The 21740-nt window shown below is 33.9% G+C and overlaps 1 protein-coding gene across 1 annotated transcript; it reads right to left on the reverse strand.

Annotated features, from left to right (window-relative positions):
• Positions 1–20483, reverse strand: Uba1 (ubiquitin-like activating enzyme 1). The gene is made up of 7 exons (XM_023170745.2): positions 19758–20483; positions 18082–18429; positions 13445–14128; positions 13188–13384; positions 6605–7387; positions 2174–2450; positions 1–771 (listed from the first exon to the last, which is right to left on the reverse strand). The coding sequence occupies exons 1-7, from the start codon at positions 20116–20118 to the stop codon at positions 275–277; spliced, it is 3147 nt and encodes a 1048-aa protein (XP_023026513.2). The 5' UTR covers positions 20119–20483; the 3' UTR covers positions 1–274.
• Between the last annotated feature and the right edge of the window lie 1257 nt (positions 20484–21740).

A 21740-nucleotide genomic window follows, 5' to 3' on the forward strand; every position in this document is an offset into this window, starting at 1 on the left:
TTATGTAAACATTTTATTTGCTCACACACATGAAAATATTTAGGAAAATAATAATTATTACCTTGAAATCTACAATTTCATAAAAATAACAGCATTCTACATGTTAATTATATTGCATCGGCTGGTTTAAATGCTTACCCTCCACGCCGCACCGATGAAAACTGTCTTGGAGCTTAGGGAACCGCCATACGGTTCCCGGAGACAATCAATAATTTAAAACACATCACTATAACCTCAACGTGCGCACGTCCCTAGCCCGTCATGTACCCCCAACTCAACACAGATTATATTTCACGTAGGGCACTTCAACGTCTTCGCCTTCGGCGTCGTTGCAGCACAACTCGAAAACAAGAGCCCTCACATGCGGTTCTAGCTTCTTCTTCGACACCTTCTTGACTACCTCTGACATGGTCAGTCCGAGTCTTTCCTGCGCCTTGGCCTTTGCCATGAAAAACGAGTAAAGCATGCAAACGCCCTGGGAGAGCATCGTGATCTCGAGGTTGTGCTTCTCTTTGAAGTACGTTAAGAACTCGCTGAGCGTCATCTCTCCTTGGACCTCGAAGCGGTCCCACAGTGTCCACTCGTTGCCACAGTACTCCATCTTGGGGGCCGCGATCGGCTCGGAGAAGCCAAAGAAAGGCAGCGCGAGGTTGACAAAGCCGTTTTTGAATGGTTCTAAACTCTTCATGCTTCGTGTCAGTTTGTACAGCTCGAAGCAGACGAGCCCCCCTACGACAGATGTCGTGGTAGCAATAGCCGGGATGATTTTACCTGCAGGAATAGAGTTGATTAGTCAATATGTCAGTGTAGATAATTTTCAAATTAAGCGCCTAATTTAGGTTGGTACTGTTTTGTTAGTACGACTGAAATAACAGTTTAAGAGGAAGGTGAGTGAGAAAAGCTAGTTTGTAGATGACGGGTACAGAAAGATCTACTATCTAAATGAAATGAAATTAGTTTCATCCCATTTTTCAGCACAGATGGTATACATTTCATTTTCACATTCAATGGAGAGCACAAGAAAAATTAAAGTGCACACACTATATTCTTCTTACTATTCTCTACCTCGAACTCAAGAGTGGAAAGTCCATACCGAAAGTTCAAAGTTCTTATTGATAGTTCCAAGTCCACAAAGATTTTAAAGTCCATTTTAAGAGTACAAAATTCTCATTAAAAGTCTAAAGTAACTATTAAAAGTTTAATGTCAACATTAAGAGTTTAAAGCATATATTGAAAGTTCAAATTACATCTTAATAGATCCAAGTCCACAAAGATTTCAAAGTCCCTTTCAAGAGTACAAAACCCATTTCAAGAGTTTCAAGTCTACATTGAGAGTTCCAAGTCCATCTTAGCAGTTAAAATTCTATTGTAATAATAATAGATTTCACTGTCCATTTCAAGAGTACATAATCCACTTCAAGATATTCAAGTCTAAATTAAGAGTTCAAAGTCCGTGTTAAGAGTTCGAATTCTATTTTAATAGTTACAAATCCACAAGAGTACAAAATCCACTTCAAGATATTCAAGTCTAAATTAAGAGTTCAAAGTCCGTGTTAAGATTCTATTTTAATAGTTACAAATCCACAAGAGTACAAAATCCACTTCAAGATATTCAAGTCTAAATTAAGAGTTCAAAGTCCGTGTTAAGAGTTCGAATTCTATTTTAATAGTTACAAATCCACAAGAGTACAAAATCCACTTAAAGAGATTCAAGTCTACATTAAGAGTTCAAAGTCCGTGTTAAGAGTTCAAATTCTATCTTAATAGTTACAAGTCCACAATGATATCAAAGTCCATTTTAATAGTACAACATCCACATCATGAGATAGGGTATTCTACCTTTTTAGTTTGTAGAGATAGCACAAATTGAAATAGATATTTCACGTATTTGATCATTGAACAATATTTTTTTTATTTTTGAATGTTTGTGAATTGTTCCAAAATATAATCTAAATCGACCATGTAAGATATCAGTCTAATAAGTGTACGTTACATACTTTAAAAAATATATTCTATGCGAGAATTTTGAACATACGCGACAGAAATCTGCCATGTGGATATTTCAAATTTATATTTTCAATAGATGTCCAAATTCTTGTTTCGATATTCAGACACTTCACGAACAGCATTATTGCCAAATCCAAAATCAGGATTCTCTTTTGTTTCACCTTACCTGCAATGAGCTTAGACTTGTGTCTGTCTGCGGGAGGTATTTTATAGTTTGCTGCTCGGAGGTTAGAAGCAGCAACAATGAAATCCATGTGGAAATTGGTGTCGTCGTCCTTTTCGAATTCTAGCGGAGTAAGACAGAGCCCGTTCAGTTCTTCGACGGAGGGTAGCTCCTCTTTAATTTGAGTTACTCGATCCAAGTCGACGTTGTTGCCGTTCATGGCCATTTGGGAGTCGGTAACAGCTATTTTGACGCCAGACTTCGGCACAAACTCTGGTACCTAATTGAACAATTACGAAAATAATCAGAAAAAATACAAGTATTTTTTTTAATGAATTTCTTTGATTTTCATTCTGTAAGAATTGAACATAACATACAAATTTTATCAGCATCCTACTCTTCTCATAGGCCTAGAATAGCAAAATGAGTTATAACATTGAAATTGTTTTGTTTGTTCATTTTTAAATATATATATATATATATATATATATATATATATATATATATATATATATATATATATATATATATATATATATATATTTAATATGGTAAGGTAAGCTATGTTATTTGACGGCCAGTTGAACAAAATTGAAAGTACAATTACTTTTATTATTAAAAGATGAATTTTCCTGGTTATTTTTTTCTAAATATAACTACAGTGTGCATTAAGGTTCAATTCTTGTTTTCCCTTGTGAGAAGTTTGCCATCAATGTTATAAACAAATTTAATATGTCAATGACTTGTTAAAACACTATAAAAAATTGTTTTATGTCTAAACAGGAGTAAATTCCAATAACAAGACATATTAATATCATTAGCAAGCATGTTAGTTTTATATCTGCCTGTATATATATATATATATATATATATATATATATATATATATATATATATATATACATGTATATATATACATGCATATATATACATGTATATATACGTGCATATATATACATATATATACAGGCATATACATATATACATTCGTGCATATACGCATTCATGCGTATATACATTCATGCATATATACATTATACATGTATATATAATATGCATATATGCATGCATATATATAAGAACATATATAAGAACATGCATATATATAAGAACATGGTTTTTAACTTGACAAATAGGTTCATAATGAATTTCAAGATTTTCACAGAGTTGACTATAAAGTTTGCTCATTGCAACAACTGGTGATTTGAGTAATATGTTTGTTCTAGAATTTGGTAGATAAAAAGTCAGCTCTTTTCTAGAATTATTTCATGGAAAATGAAAGTTGAAGTGGGAGAGTAATTCGGGACAGTCAATCAGATTATTCACTAGTTTATAAATGAAAATTATAGAGTAGTAGGTTCTTCGGTTTTGAAGGGATTATAGATTAAATTTATTCAGTAGTATTCTGTTGTCGATACCTTGTTCAGGGTAAACTCCTAGCTTGTAAGTAATATATTTCATGAAGCCTCTTTGTATAGACTCGGTTTTGTTTATGTGGACATTGTATAGAGGTGACTATATAAGGGAGGCATATTCCAGCCGAGATTTGACGTATGCATTGAAAAGAGTTAAAAAACTGTCTCTGCTACGAAAGTTCTCACAGTTACGATAGATGAGCCCTAGCATCCGTTTGGCTGAGCATGTTATTGTGTCAGTTTAGGGTCAAATTTGAAGAGGTGTGTTATTTATGCAGTAATCATGAGAAATAACATGTTTAAGGGTGTATTTTGAGTATTTACATTTGTTTGTATTGAGGAGAAGATTATTTTCGGTACACCAATTGTACAAAATGTCAAGGTCTTTTTGTAAGATTAAGCAGTCCTCCTGTGATGTAATGGGCCGAAAGATTTTCAAATCATCTGCAAAGAGTAAGAAATTGCTAGAGAGATTATTTCCTATGACGTTAATAAAGAGTGAGAATAAAAGAGGTGCTAAATTGCTTCCTTGAGGGGCACCACTGTTTGCAATAAATTGGAACGACTTGTGACCCCTATAATCTACAAATACGATACGTTCAGTTAAGTATGAGCGGAAAAGGTTTAAGAGTTGAGAGTCCAATCCATATTGATGAAGTTTATTGATAAGAATGTTATGATCCAACTTGTCAAACGCCTTCGAGAAATTTGTGTAGACAGTATTTACTCGTAGGTTATTATTAAGTGCATTACTTACTGATTGTGTAAAGCACATCAAGTTAGTTATTGTTGATGTTTTGCTAAAGAAACTGTGTTGATTGTTTAAAATTAAATTCTTATCAGGAAAGATTCTGTTGTACAAGCACATCTCAAAAGCCTTTGCAAAGTTGGATAACAAGGTTATAGGTCGGCAGCTTTGAATATTGTTTATGGCACTAGCTTTGAAAATTGGACAAATTTTTGATATTTTCCATTTGTTAGGAAAGCATCCTGTACTCAGTGCTAGATTTTGTATTTGTATTTTGTATTTATTTTATTAAGTAGGCAAGCCTATTATACAAAAAAAGAAAAATTACAAATTCATAAATATCTCACGACATTAACTATGTAAATATAGTAACATTTTAAAGTATCTTTCAAGGAAAACCAAATATACGTACATATCTATAGATTATTAGGTTAGTTCACATTAAAAAAATAAAAAAAATTACAAATATCATAATGGGCTGTCACTAATATACTTCTTTAATGATGACTTAAATTAGTTTATTGAATTAGATTCTTTTACAAATTGTGGTAGTTTATTAAATTCGTTTAAGCCTTTATGAAATATATTATCCATTCCAAATTTAGTGTTAGTTTTATTAATGTAAAAATTGTTATTTCTTCTCGTATTGTAATTATGAACTTCATTACTTCTCAATAAGAATTTTTGAAAGTAATTGGGTAGCAATCCTTTATGCAGCTTAAATATAAAAATCATAGTCATATATAATATACGTTCTTCAACTGAAAACCAGTTTAGACACTGTAACATCGATTTAATTGCTGAGTAAGGGCTACATCCCAATATTAATCGCATGCCCCGATTTTGAAGCTTTTGCAATTGCGCTATTTTATTTTCACCAAGTAGAAAAAGTAATGTTGTACAATAATCAAAATGAGGTTGTATTAGGCTTTTAAAAAGAGTCAACCTAGCATACATAGACACTTTTTTACATATACAAGAGAGAAAAAAAAGTTTTTTAGATATTTTTTTACAAATAAAATCAGCATGAATTTAGTTTTAAATTTTTATCAATTATAAAACCCAAATATTTTATTTCAGTTACAATTTCAATGCTAACATTATTAATTTTTATAACAGCATTTGCCCAAACAATTTGATCATACTTATAAGATGATGTCAAAATCATACTTTTTGTTTTATTGACATTTAGTTTCAGTTTATTAATAAATAAATATGTTTCAATGCTATTTAAAGACCTATTCATTTCAACAATTGCCTGATCCAAATTTTCATGTATACAATAAACCAATGTATCATCTGCAAAAAGATTTATACAGTGTGATCCAGATATGCGATTAATATCATTTAGGTAAATAATAAAAAGCAATGGACCTAACACACTACCCTGGGGTATGCCACTCTCAATTATAAGTTCATCTGACAATTCTTTTCCAAATTTAGTTTTTTGTCTTCTGTTGAATAAGTAACTTTGAATCCAATCGAAAACAATCCCTGATATCCCATAATATTTTAATTTTTCAAGTAGAATACTTCGGTCAATTGTTTCAAATGCCCTTTTAAGGTCGAGAAATGTCGCAACAATGTACTGATTTCTATCAATTGTATTTTTCCATTCAGTTATTAAAAATTGTAGAGACGTTTCACATGAGTGTCTAGCTCTTAAACCTGATTGGTTGCCTATAAACAATTTATTGGTATTAAAGTACTGAATTAATTGGTTATATACAGACATTTCTAACACTTTTTCAAGAGTTGGTAGTATATTTAATGGTCTAAAATGTTCAGCTTTAATTGAGTTAATTTTCGGTACAGGAACAACAGTGGAAATCTTAAATTGATCTGGAAACACACCGGTTCTAGGTGATGTGTTAATTAAATTCAATATTGCGTACCCAGCCACATCAAAGCTTTTTTTTAAGAAATTATCATTTAAAATTTCTGCTTTGTTAGTTTTGTCAAGCGAGAATATAATATTTCTTAGAAGATTGACTGTAATGGTATGGCTGGGAGGTGTGCACAATCTTTAACGAAAAAGCTAGGTATGCTATCATCCCCGCTTGTGAGTTTTGGTTTTAGTTTGTTGAGGGAATTGCAGATTTCAATTAGTGAAAAATGTTTTAAAGAAATGATAGGATTGTTTGAGGTAACATTCGTGTGTTCATATGATTGTAGGGGTGGAGAATATGCACTATATCATGTAATATTGACAAAGTACTTACATCCATACATAATCGAGTCATAAAATACAAACCTAACCATATCACTCACCTCAACCTTGCTGACCACTTCAGCAATATATGCCCTGTCCCTGTTGGTCGGAATACCATACACCTGCGCTTTCAAATTAGCTGCCGCAAGGACGTAATCCAAATGGAGAGGATTATTGATATCGAAAGTGAGCGCTTCCGGGCAACGTTTTGGCCCCGACCAGAACAACTGGCCGGTGGTTGTGAGCTGATCCGGAGGAAAGTTGAACAACAACTGCCTTATCTGGTTCGAGTACTGCTCCTGCCAGTGGTTGCGGGCCCAGGCGATACAGTCTTCAAAAGATTTGGGCCTCTCGTCGACCAAAGCTGCCTTGACCGATTCGAGGACTTCCAAGGGCTGCACTCCGGGTAACTTGAGGGTGCGATCGATGAAACCGGCATCCTTCAAGTACTGCGACGCGTTCTCGGCGTTCTGCCTAAAGAGCCCCTCGAAGTTGTCGCGAGCCCACTGCAAAGTGTGTTCGATGGCGTTCGGGAAGTTCTTCAGGGTGCAGATGGGTATGCTCTTCTCAGGGGGGTCTTGGGACGAGCTGTACGACTCAGACAAGAACGGAACAATGACTTGAGTGTTGCCTTTCGTACCGAGCGTCCCAGATTCCAGCAGAGGTTTGCGGTAGTAGACGCATCTGCGGTCCATGTATATCCTGGCGTCGACGTTGTCCAGGGCGTTGGCAACGCCATCGAGTTTCTCGAAGAAAGCGTCATTGTAGATGCTTTCCGTCTCCGGGCCTACGCGGTTCTCGTGGGCCACGACGTTTACTTCAGGGTTCATCTTTTTGATTACCTAGAATGACAAAGTGAACTTTCTCTGGTTAGTGTGAAATATCTTTGATGAACATCGTGGGCAATATACGTGGACGGCTCAAAAAATGCAGTAAATGTTAATTTTTCACGTACTACGTACATTCGATTAGGATTATTGAATTTTTTTAAAGCTGGTACACTCCTCTCAATCATATGTTCATCTAATCACTTATATTTGATACAATATTATCATTATATATCATGTTATGTTCACGGACCTATGTATATATAAATCCTTTATTTAGCAATGAAACTGCTAATACAATACATCTATAATCAAATACGACACCACAATGTGTTAGTCAACTAAACTCAGGAATAAAATTTCAAAGTATGAGTACTACAATAAATATACATCTACTTAAAATATAACAGTTGTTAGTCAATATAAAACACAAACAAAATACAAATATAGAATACAAAAAAAAAGTTTATACAGTCAAAATTTATATTATATAAAGATTAGTTCATTCACCCAATAGATGACTCTTCTACTTTCTTTTAAATAATGCAAGAGTGCTACATTCTTTAATATTTTTGTTCCAACTATTAAAAGCTAACATTCCTGCATGGTAAATGGATTTCTCAGTACACTTTTTATTTTTAACTCCTACATATCTGTTACTATGCGTTCTTGTATTATAGTGATAATGATTCTCATTGTATTCAATATGCCTACTCAGGTATGTCGGTGATAGATGAATATTCATTTTATATATCATTATCATTGTATAGTAATATATGAGATCTGTCACAGCCATCCATTGCAATTCCTTCAGCATTGCTTTGATTGGTGTCTCTCTTGGTTTTCTTAATATGATCCTCATGGCTCGGTTTTGCTGTTTTTGTAATCTATCCATTTCATTTTTATTGGCAGTATATATTATCGATGCACAAAATGTAAAATGTGGTAATATAAGTGTGTTATATATTATAATTTTTGTAGATTTTGTAAGTGTTGACGAAATCCTTCCTAGAAAGCTAACATTTCTTGAGATAGTTTTTATTACCTCTTGTACGTGTTCTTTGAATGTTAAGTCTCTATCAATTAAGACTCTAAGGTGTTTCGTAGCACTAACAGTTTCTATTTCTGTATTATCAATATGGATATTTAAATGTCTGCTTTCAAGTTCATGATATCCCGTTTTATTAGTAAATAACATGAATTTTGATTTATTACCATTTAATTTCAATACATTATAACTACACCACCGACTTATTTTTTGTAGTTCACTATTCATTGTATCTATCAAATGTTCCACATCATGTGCACAGTAATATACGAGTGTGTCATCAGCAAAGAGATGAATTTTACACTTGTCTACCTCATTAACAATATCATTTATATATATTAGGAATAAGAGTGGTCCTAGTGTACTGCCCTGAGGTACTCCGTTGTTATTGACAATTTCACAGGACGTTACATTATTAAGTTTTGTTACTTGTCTTCTACTATTTAGGTAATCTTCAAACCATTTATAGACTGTACCGGATATTCCATAATTTCTCAATTTAAGCAGGAGTCTTCCTATTTACTGTCTCAAAGGCTCTTTTCAAATCTAAGTAAACTGCTCCTACATTCATATTTTGATCTGTCCACATTTTCCAGTCAAATAAAACACTTTGGACCGCTGTTTCGCAATTATGCCCAGTTCTAAAACCTGATTTATTTTCAGTTAGAATAATAACTGGCCTTTTATATTATAATATACTTTTTTTAGGAATTCCGTTGTTAGATCATCAGCGCTACCTTTATTTTTCATTGTCAACAATATATCATGTAGCTCCTCAAAACTAATCAATTTGAAATCACTCAAATGTTCTTTTGCAGTGTTTTGTATCCTAATTTCATCTTGTGTCTCAATATGTATTTCTTCTACTGATTTATTGATACTTTCTACAAAATATGTATTGAGTTTATCAGGAATCATATTAATATCTACTTCCTACTCATTGTCAATCTCTAACTTGGTGAATTTTGTTCTTTCTTTTGGTGACAGCAAAGGTTTCAGTGTTTTCCACATTTTTTTGGGGTCACCACCACAATTATCTATTTTGTCCTTGTAAAATATTGATTTTTGTTCTCTAATAACTTTCACCACATTATTTCTTGCCTGTTTGTAGTTTTCTTTGTCTTCAATCTGTTTTGATTTCTTATATTTACATGTTAACAATTTCTTTATTTGTTATTGATTTTTTTTTCAATTGTATGTATATTAGAATAAGTATTCTATTCAATAAAAATTCATTCATTCATTATCTTTATTTTATTGTGTTGACAATTTCCTATACAACATTATATTGTCTTCATGGAAATAGTATTATTATGATTATTATTATTATCATCAAGTGTTTGACGTGTTGAAATTTTCTGCTATCAAAGAAATTACATTTAATTTAGTGTTGAAAATGGAATTGGGTGCTCAAAAACACTGGAAATGTTGACAGTGCCATACTGTGATTGTACTCTGAGTCAGAAAAATATAAGTGGTACAGGCTTTTCACAGAAAGTCCAGAAGATTCGAATGACGACGCTTGACCTGCACGGCCAAGCACATCAACAACCGATGAAAATGTCGAGAAAGAGAAGAAAATTGTTATGGATGACGGCATATCGGGTGGTCACGTTGACACGTCAAGAAAAGTACTTCGACCAGGCCACTGAAGATGACTGCCGCAGTTGCAGTCGAAACTTTTGGAGATTATAACCAAAGAAGACCACGGCAAAACCCAAAAACCATCCAAAACAAAATTGCTGAATTGGTCGTACGTATACGCCACTTGCGAGAAGCAATACGAAAAAAACGGGCATTGTGGAAACAAATTCATGCCTCTGCTTACTCGTCATTGCTTGATAGTAATTTTTTGTCAAAAAACAACACCGTAATCATGCGTAAGCCACCGTATTCACCAGATTTGGCCCCCTGCGACTTTTTTTTCTCCCAGGATTGAAGACTCATGAAAGGATGGTGTTTTGGGACAAAAATTGAATCGCTGAGCTCAAGGACATACCAAAAAGTGAATATCAGCACTATTTCAAGGATTGGAAATAACGCAGGCATAAGTTATTTCAAATATTGTGTTGACAATTTTCTATACAACATCATATTGTTCATCATATTCAAAGTAGTTCCCCGCATTATATCTGCGGGGAACTACTTTGAAGCTATAACCTTTAAATATTAGATTAGACGTATTGTAAAATCAACAGATAAGGCATAAGGTATGTGTGGTACACCAGAATGGTATAACTGTATAGTATAAATAGGGTTAGCCTTACAAGTTCTTCCAGCTTAATCTTCCTCTTGAAGATGATCACTTGGTGATCGAAACACGTGTCGAGGTGTTAAAAATAACGATTTGGTGTTGGGAAAAAACTTAAGTAATATACTTTGAAGGAGACAAAATAGAAATTGATGAGTAATTGAATATTTTTTGAGAAAAATGAATTTACCTTATTTTTTGTACAGACCTTTTATATGTACTAATTTATACTTTTTTATTCTAATCAATTTCCAAAAAGTGGAAAGGTAATAATATTTCTAACCTATTGATGACGATTCCTATAATGTATGGTACCTTGAAAACGTAACCTTCAGCGGAAAATTAATTGTCTTGTCATCTACCTATATTTTTAAGCTGACAATGCGGATTTTACATTGTAGGATCCACTTTGTCTATAGGATGTCGATATTTTCCATGACAATGAGCTATGTAAGTATCCAAATCCCAGTTGAAAAAAAAGGTAATTGAATTTTCCGTACAGTAATTAATATTCAAGGAAAGCATTGAGGGTCACTTGTTATCTATCATCTACATGAACGATTTATGTTATCATTCAAACACACATAATTCAATTACAGTCTTTGCTGATGATACCGACTTATTAATAGGCAGTGAAACAGGCCCTGAAGTAGTGAAAACGGGTATGGAAATGGTTAATGATACAAAAGAATGATTCACTAGGAAAAGCTTAGTTTTAATTTAATCTAAAACTTATCTCAAACTGTTTAGAACTAATCAATTACAGATAGAACGACTTCAAAATTTGACGATGTACACCTTAATGAAATGAATAAAAACACTTTTGTCTAATCACCACTAGTTGATTTTATTTATACAACCGGTTGCGGGTTTGACCCCATTATCAAGTATAAAGCTGTTTTATACTTGATAATGGGGTTAAATCAGAAACTGGTCTATTCATTCCATTAAAGTGATCATGAATTACCACAAAATAAGTCATCAATACCACAACATACACCCTTTATATTTATGAATGCTGAATGTTTCTATTAAAAAATAGACATCTGTTCTTTAACAATATTAATCAACATTCCTATGGAACAATAAGAAATGATTCCGTACTCCCCACTGGATAGAGAGCATGTCATGTATAATTGTCAGTGTGAAAAACATGGTATACTCAAATCCAAGCCACAAAGGGACATCTTTGGCCTTGGGGCTTATTAGTAGTCATTGCAAATGCGAATCTAATTGGAAATTGCACACGTTTAAAATAAATTGGATCATCTGTAGGTATAATATAAGGCATTCGCGGTAATTATATATTTTCACCTCGGAACTTGCCATTTAAAATGCTGGCTTCGACAACGTTTCTCGTTGTTTTTTTAATGACTAATCGCGTGCCGTTGCAGAGCCGTGGTGAATTCAAATCACGGAGCGACCCAACCTTGTAAAGTATGCAGTAACATGCCTGGCAAATCCAATCAGTTCAAAAACTCTGTTGTATAATTCACAGCTTCAGTGCCATCGCGAATTGTATCTACATTCGATGAATAAACAATAATAGTGCACAAAAACTGTGTGTAAGCAGAGTAAGAGGAGGCTTAGTGAGTGTGTGTGTGTGTGTGTGTGAGAGAGAGAGAGAGAGAACACTGGCTTCGTTATTATCCCTGGTCCGTGCTGTTTACTGAGTGAGAAGTAACACATGTAGAGCCTGGTGGGAATAACTGATTAATGATCAGAGCTAAAAATGATTGAATTACTAAATGGCCAATAAAAAATAGAGTTTGGTGATGAAAATTGAGGGTTATATGTATTTTTTAATAGCATATAATAAAAAAAAATGGGTGTAACACTTAGAGGTATCAAAAATAGATTAAAACCTATTCTCAGACCCACCAAGTATACATATAAATTTTCATGAATATCAGTTAAGCCGTTTCCAAGGAGTATGGTGACTAACACTATGACACGAGAATTTTATACATTAATATGGGCACTGATATGGCAAAAAATGTGTATTTTGCTCTCACTGACTCCCATCTGAGATACGGGATCTGTTTTTGGGGAACACATGGCCAATACATGTTTAATAGGGTGTTTGTACTACAAAAAAGAGGAGTTAAAAATATGTCTAGAGTTGGATTCAGGGATTCCTGTCGACCTTTATTCAGAAGGCCTAAAATCTTGACCTTGCCTTCCATACTTATATTGGAAATGGTATGTCTGATGCAAAAAAAATATATCGCACAGAAATTTTCATTTTACCACGACGAAATAGCAGAAATAAGCTCGAAATCATCAAAAATTGAGAGGTCTTTCATATATAATGAAAAAAAAAAAAAGTTTAACCATTTGCCAATTGAGATCAAAGGCATAACATGTACCATTAGATAGGTGGTGGTTGTATGCCAGTGGATTCACATATTATTATTATTTTTTTTTTTATATCATTTCATTCTCTGCTGTCTGTGTACAAGCTGTAATAGCTGTCATATTTTTTAAATAAAGATTACTATCATTATTAAAATTACCTTTGCTGCTGTAGCAGACTTTGGCTGCTGCACATTGTGTGGTCTGAACAGGAACTGCCTGTTCAAGTTGGACTTTTCAATCAAATCCATATCCGTCACCGTTATTTGTCCCTCAGTGCCCACACCCATCATTGCGAAATTTTTCAAAAGCTCGCATCCTATGGCGCCAGCGCCGACTACGAAGTATTTCAGTGCGGCTGAAAATAAATGTTCACTCTGTTACTCATCCCGTTCATTTCCCAGTAATTCGTTTTTACCTAGTTTCTTTTGGAATTCTTTTCCGAAAACTGCAATCTGCCCGTCATAACGACTGCCGGAGGGACCAGCTAATTCTTCTGTGATTTCAGATCGATCTTGGGGTAGACATTCGATCGAATCGAAATAGAGCCATTGATAAATCGGGTGGAACTTCCCGGAGCAAGCCTTCATCACCTCCTGGGCCACAACGCCTCCGATCGTGGCATTCATCGGATTCAAATCTCCTGCCGCAACTTTAGCAAACGTTTCCAATAAACTACCATTGACTTCAGTATCATTTGAACCGTCTACGGCTATAGACTTTGCCAAAGAAACAAACTCGTCAGCGTCTTCGTTGCTCCAAGGTTTGGGAACCCTACCGTTCTTCTCGACGTACTTGTGGAGGGTGGTGAAAGCTAAGTGGAGTTGCTGGGGGCTGTCAATCTTGGCGAAATCCGTTATGACGAACTCTGGAGCCAGCAGCGATTCTTTGAGGGGTTTGAAATGCAGCTCTTTTGGCATTTTGACCTGAGATGCGTTACCGCCTCTTTCATATTTCCCGAAGGATGTAGTGTCGCCGATGCTGAAAGTATAGGGTCCCAGTACTTTGATTTTGATGGGCTCGCAGTTATTCAATTCTGTCATGCCTTGAACTTCGGAGAATGTCACGTAATCCCCGTCTTCCATACCATGCCTGGTATCGTCTATAAAAGAATAAGACAAATAGGAATGTCAAAATTATTGCCCGAAGCAGCTTCATTAGATATTAGTTACATATTTGGAAATATACTGTTTATTACAAAAATAACCTCAATGTCGACTCACGAAAACTATATAGAAACGGTACAAATATACAGAGCTAGTGAAAGGACTCAAAAGATACCTTCTGAACTTTCAAAATATCTAATTCTAACTAAAGATGACTGAAGTGATAAGATATCGCTGGAAATATGGAAAATTTTTACATATACAAGATCTGTTAAAAAAAAATAAGGTGAATGTTAAAGACCCATGCCTCAGCTACCATATTGACCAGATTTGGACCCCTGAGACTTTTTCTTTAACCAAGATTAAAGAGACCCATGAAAGGATGGTGTTTTGCAATGCTTGAGATAAAAACAAAATCGCCGAGAGTGCTCAAGGACATACCAAAAAGTGCATGTATTATACTTGAGTGGGAAAAAGTTCAAAAAAGATTTCTTAGATATCTTTATGTCAAAATTTATGGCTGCTATCCCATTATGGTGTCTTACAGAAGCATGCTCAAGGAATTTAACATTGTTACTTTACAGAGCAGACGTGCATTACAGGATGTTCTTTTTGTATACTATATAATTAATACTGTAAAGTACAAGGGATCATCTCTGGTCAACTATGTAAAATTGTTGGTGCCTAAGGTAAACCTGCGTAGACAGGACAAGAGAATATTCTTTATCGGCCTTTCTGATAACTCGCCAATCACCCGTATGCTAAATCATTGCAACATTTTAACTGAAAATAGCACCGTGGATCTTTTTACTAAAACAAATGCCAAAGAGATAAGGGCCTACTTTTTCTCACAGCCGGATTAATTTCTAGGTATTGGGTAACTTAATTTATAGGTACTTGTATACATTTTAAAAATTGTGATAATTTATTTGATTTCTTTTTTGTTTCCTTTTATATTTACTGTTTTGTTTTATTTTAGTTAGTAGTTCTTAAGCTTATTTTGTTACTGTAGTTTTATCTCTCTTACTTTTAATTACAATTCAATATTGTGTTTGTAGGAGTAAAAAGTAAATAAATAATTATTTTAAAGGAGACAAAATAGAAATTTATAACAAAATATTTTTTGAGAAAAATGAAAACTCACCTTATTTTTTTAACAGACCTCATATATGTAATTATTTATATAATTTTATTCTAACCTAGTATAAAAAAGTGAAATAATAATATTTCTAACCTACTGAAGACGTTTTCCATAATGTATGGTACCTTGTATTGTAACTTCAGTAGAAAATAAATTGTCTTGTTTTTTTAAACACATTCACAAACTTACACATATAATAATAATAATAATAATAATAATATGCCAAGTTTCCTGTGCAAAGAATCACTAGTAGAAATGACCAATGTTTTTACCTACCAACACCCAGAATCATTATGTTATTTAAATCTCCCTTATTTGCAATGTGCCATAAATTAAATCAACTATGCGAAAAAGTTTTGTTCAATGAAGGTATTATTTTTACAGTATATGTATATTTTTTATATTTATTTATTCATTAATGGGTTACACCCAATTAAGTTTAAGAGATTTCACAATAAATTATATGAATACAACAAATAATTACATCTAATGTACTTGCTAAAAGTAAAACTAATTTATTAATAAAGAAAAGAGTGAGAAAATAAATTTACTGAATTGAAATATTAATTAAATAAATGAATGATTAAGATAAAAGAAAATTCAATAATTGAGGATGTTTATGTTTATATTTATTACCATTTATAATTTATTTCTGAGCGAGCGTAATGCACACTTAAATTTTGTTTCGTTCAATTAAAAGAAGTTATATACAAACAACACTTTTATCCTAAAACTGTGTATTATGTTTGCAAATCATCAAAAACTTGAAATTTCTTATTTTTTCCCTTTTAATTATTCCATGAATTTATTATTACTGTTAAGATATGTATATACTTCCTATTCACATACATAGAGGTAAGGGATGCCATATTCACTTTAAAAAACAAACAGACAAAGGACATATATGGTTTCAATACCAAAATTATCAAATGCATTGCTAATGACATAGTGTACCCCCTTACTAACTTATACAATGAGTGTGTGAAAGAAGGAACTTTTCCTACTTGTCTCAAATTGAGTTGTGTAATTCCTATACATAAAGGTGGCGCAACAAATCTGATATCAAATAATCGACCTATCTCTATCATACCTTATTTTGCCAAAATATTCGAAATACTGCTGAAAATACCTTTAACTAATCACTTTGAACAACATAATTTATTTACTGTACAGTTCGGTTTTCGATCCCAACACTCAACAACAATGGCTATAAATTCACTTGTTGAGACTATAACTGATAGTTTTGAATCCGGCGGATTCACAATGTCATTTTTTTGTGACTTAAGTAAGGCGTTCGATTGTGTTTGCCCTAAAGTTTTGCTCTCAAAACTTCAATATTATAAATTATCTACAGGCAGTCTTAAACTGATGAAGTCCTATCTGGACGACAGACAGCAAGCTGTTTACTTGAATGGCAAATTTACTAGCTTACTTCCTATTGAGTATAGAGTTCCCCAGGGGTCGATATTGGGACCGATCCTTTTCTTGATTTACTTAAATGATATAAGATTTAGTGACACAAGTGCTAACTTCGTGTTGTTTGCTGATGATACAACTCTATCAATTTCTGGAAATAATATTGATACTTTGCGTACCACATTCGAGGATACTCTGACAAATGTCAGTGAGTGGTTTGCCGTAAATAATCTTAAACTTAATGAAAATAAGAGCCAAACAGTCATTTTTTCGTTGAGCGAAGTGCCAGATATCAGTAACCCTGAATATGTTAGGTTTCTAGGCGTATACATTGACCCCAAATTGACTTGGAATGTAAATATTGATAGACTTATAGTCAAAATATCCAAAAATACTTATCTCCTGAGGAACTTACAAAAAGCGGTATCAAAACCAGTTCTGAAAACAGCTTTCCATGGGATTATTCAATCTCACATATCGTATTCAGTACTTGTCTGGGGCCATGTGCCCAATGCATCAGATTTATTTGGCATCCAGAGAAGAGCAATTAGGATTCTTGATAACCTTTCTTACAGGCAAGACTGTAGAAGTAGCTTCATAAATAATAAAATACTTACACTTCCATCATTATATATGCTACATGTTAAAAAACATATAAGAGGTTATACTACACATGATGCAATCCACAGTTATAACACTCGAAATAATTCAAATCTGTATCTCCAGAACCATAGAGTCAACAGAACCAGAACTGGCGTAAATTATTATGCTCCAAAAATGTATAATTCACTTCCCCAAAATATCAAAAATCTACCTTTTAAGGAGTTCAAATACAGAATCAAAAATTTTTTAATTAAAAAAGCTTTTTATTCCTTAGATGAATATTTTAGTGATGGTTTTCGAGGCATGTAATACCACTTAATCATATATATTTTAACTTGTTTTATATTTCTATTTCATAGTTAGTTTGTTTTATTTGCACAAATGTATGTATATCTATAGTAATTGTCCATTTAACCATTCAAGTTATCTGAATATTTTATATTTTGTATTTATAGATAAGCAATATCTGTTATGACCTGTGTAAACTTTGTATTAGCACCAAATATATACTACTACTACTACTATATTTAACACTTCCATCCCAAAATTGTTTCGGAGTCTATTATGAAAATTGATAACATTGCAAAAAATATATTTTTTTCTAAATGGTCGCTCTTATGCGAAGGGACCTCAGAACAGTAGCATGGCGAGTATTCTGACTGTGAATTCTAAAGTTTGTCAAGTACAAGTCAAGGTTCCTATGCACTAAAACAACACAATACAAGTGAATAAATTACAACTGAAATCCCCTACAACAATTTTACATCTGAATAAATAAAGATCACCTACCTATACAGGTGACAACACCTTCCTTATCTTTGGAAATATCAGCAATCATTGCCGAAACGGTGGGTTCCCCATTGGTATCAACGACGGTGAAAGACTCTCCGAAATCACAGAACACCTGGGCGAATAAGCCCCTAGTATCTGCGATAATCAGGGCGATGTTATTTGAGTGAGTGATTTCGCTGATGCGCAGCTGTTCAGATCTTGAACTCGTGGTAAGGACCACGACGCTGAAGTTTTTGATGAACTGTTCGTCGAGAGGGCCCGTGTACGCCTTCGTGGGTACATAGTTATTGAGTTCTGACAGAGATTTGCAACAAGCCTCCGCTCTGTTCTTCCCGACGTCAGATTCTGAAATATGATATGATTATGATTTTACACTGCGGTCTACTTTCGGAGTCGAAGCCACTAAAAACTTGAAAAAAAAAGACTTGAGTATTTCAGGAACTAATATTTGGCAATGAGAAACTCATGAAATGATATCTTCCTTTTATGATCACATGCTATGGATTTTCATTCACTTGCCACTGCCTTTTTTTTTCTTTACGAGACTCAATTTCTGGTAGAGTTTCGAATATGCTGCACCCGACCATTTAAAAAAAATGTGTACTTACTGATTCCGATACTGTCAGCCTTTTTATGAACAATGCAAACTCAAGAATCACAAGTATTTCACCTTCTTTGACACTTTTCAATTCAATAATCAAAATGTTTCCAATAAAAACGTGATTCAACAATGAATTCATTCTCTGTCATCCCTACATTGTGAGGTTATGTACTAGTGACATTAGGAAAAAAGAGGAGCTCCATACATTAATGAAGTTTTTAACAGAATAAAAGTTGATTATTGAACTGAAAATTGTCAAACAAGATGAAATAAGATGAGAAGAATAAATACTTGTGATTCTGTAGATTGTATTTTGCAAAAGAAGGGTGAAAAGTTGCAATTTAGGAACTTTGGATGGTTCTAACTGTGGAAATAATAACCAAGAGCTCAATTTCCACTAAAGTGTATCTCTAACAATAAATATACCACCAGAAATGGCGACAACCTCCTTATGCCACAGTATTGCCTGGCAACCACCGATGAAAGTTTCATAACCGTGAACACGAGGTTCTATAACTTCTTCCACCTTATTCGAGAAATCTGCATTGTTAACTAGTAACAGCTCCATCTCGTGATATAATTCAATATTCAGGTTGGTTTTCATTGTTTATACTAATGATATTCATTACTATTAAATGAAGGAAGTTGATTGAACACTTCAAAAAATTATATTTTTCAACATGTGATCATTAGGTTAGGCATTACTTTCTTCAACTCCTTTCTTCTTTCTATATAGGTGCAATCTTTCTTGGTAAGTTTCAATCAAAAATTTTCAAAAATCAACATGTTTAATTATGTTTGTTAGGATTTCAACATTAATGAGTGAGTTTCCTTCTATCTTGTGCCTTCCACAAGTTTCGAAATCTGTGACTATTGAAAAAAAAAGGTCTCATTTCACAAGTTTTTTACCGGAGGTGAGTTCCTGCATAAGTCGATTTCTCAATTTTTGGGTGGCCGTATTTCCAAAAGCAAACCAGAGCGCCAATATTCGATTTCTGATTCGCGATCAGTGGAAAAAATCCGTAAGTCTAATGAAAATATACGTAAAAACTAGCGCGAGCCTAATAATTACCTGAAATATAAAATTGACTAGACAAGTCGCTAATAGTACAAACGGCTTCATCGTGGAGGGTCACCGACTTGACGCCCCCCAGGATAACGTTCTTCGCGATTTCCACTCCCAGCCCCCCCAAGCCCGATATGAGTACATCACTTTTAGCCATACGACGCATTGCGTCGTGTCCCAAAACGTAGAGCTGGCGAGAATACAGCCCCTCGTCGATTTCGCTGGCTCGAGACGGTCCTGAACTGTTCGCCATTTCGAGGGTTGAAGTTTCGAGCTTTCGCTTCTTTGCTGGTGGATCGACGGAGCTGCCTGCAATTGCAGCACTAGACATCGGACGCGAAAGACCGCGGTTTGAGGATTCGTCCATATATACGGAATCACTTCGGAGAAATCATACGAACAATCACTATTAGATGGCCGGCACTAGATAAGACACACGAAAAAAAAAGTTTGTACGCACTGGAACACTACAAAGAGGATAATGGACAAAGAAATTCACTGCGCAAGTTCGCTTGAAGTTTCATGCGTCACGGACCAACTTTGATTTTGTTCGGTCGCCTTCGTATTTTCAACGCGAATACTATTTCTTTCTTTTACATTCGGCTAACAATTGCCACGTTTTAAATGTGCAAATTTTCTTGGTAGGAAATAGCATTTCTACTTTCAAGATATCTGTCTTTGTTAGAAACTGTAATTTTGACTTTTATCATTACCCGTTTAATCGACTGCCGAAACTGAAATGTCATTTCTCTTTGTTACCGACCTGACGACTAAGAAATTTGTCGTTTTCTTGAGACTTCTATGGAAAGTAATGGAACTATAAAAAAAGTGTTGTAAGGATGAGGCAAGTTTTCAAATTAACCAACGAAGTTATCAATTCACTAAAATCGTTTGACGGATTATAGTGTCGCATCCAATATCCAATACGTTCTTAAATCTGTTCCACAGTTGCAATAACTGGGAAACAACAGTTGCAACTATGCTCCCGTGTTGTAGAGAGGGAAATTTGTGGCATCTGTGCTGTTATGTGGTTATACATTTATTTATTCTTGACTAACTTTCTGTTTTAAACATTTTTCGTAATTATTCTAACAGTTTTAGGAAAGGATACAGATGTCACATTTTTTTTTTGATATTCTTGACGTGAACATTTTTTTCCAACTCGACATTCAACTAGGAAAATCCGACTTTGAACTCGAAACAATATGGATTGTAAAAAATTCAGGTTAGAATAGGTTAGGTCAAGATGAAAAAAAACCTCGAAATTTTGACTTTGAAAGTCGCTACATTGTTGAAATGAGGTCAAAATTTTTCCGTCAACACTCGATTAGCTCGGCAAGCGTTCGATAATGCAAATCTGTTATCTTTGTTACATCTTGTCTGTGTTCGATATATTGACATATTCTGTGGCGAAAGCGAGCGCATTTTCATTGGCATATGTTTACTTAAAACTCAAATAGTAGTCATTTGGAAACATTTTTTAAATTCAAAATGAAAATTATAAACTGTTCTAGAGAAAAATTCACCGATAGTATATGAAAACCGAGGTAGTTTTGTGATAACAAATGATATGCAAATGCCAGCTTGTCATACCAGATATAATCACAGAACTAAAACTTAGAGAGTTTTGTGGATATAAGTGAGCGTTCCTTAAATATATTTCGCTCCCTTGACTTCACAGAACTATTATAGTTCTGTGGTTGACTCTGTGATCACGTAGTTTTAATTTACATCTACTCGATCAACTCCAGATTTTCAAAAACGAACATATCTTGTGTGTGCTACCTATGGAAGATGGAACTATTCATCCGAAATCGATTAAGAAAACAATATTCAAATCGATCATTTTTTTCCTTTCCCACATTTTTTTGAGAGAAAATTTTTTCTTCAACCGAAAATTTAAACAATGAACCAATACAGGAATCTATCGGATGATTCGGTGAATTTGAGGACTCGTCTTTACATATGATGACCGTTAGGAATCAGAAG

This window comes from Leptinotarsa decemlineata, unplaced genomic scaffold (genome assembly GCF_025532065.1).
Source record: "Leptinotarsa decemlineata unplaced genomic scaffold, Ldec_3_MD MMD2_tig00026328_RagTag_RagTag, whole genome shotgun sequence".
Taxonomy (NCBI): Eukaryota; Metazoa; Arthropoda; class Insecta; order Coleoptera; family Chrysomelidae; genus Leptinotarsa; species Leptinotarsa decemlineata.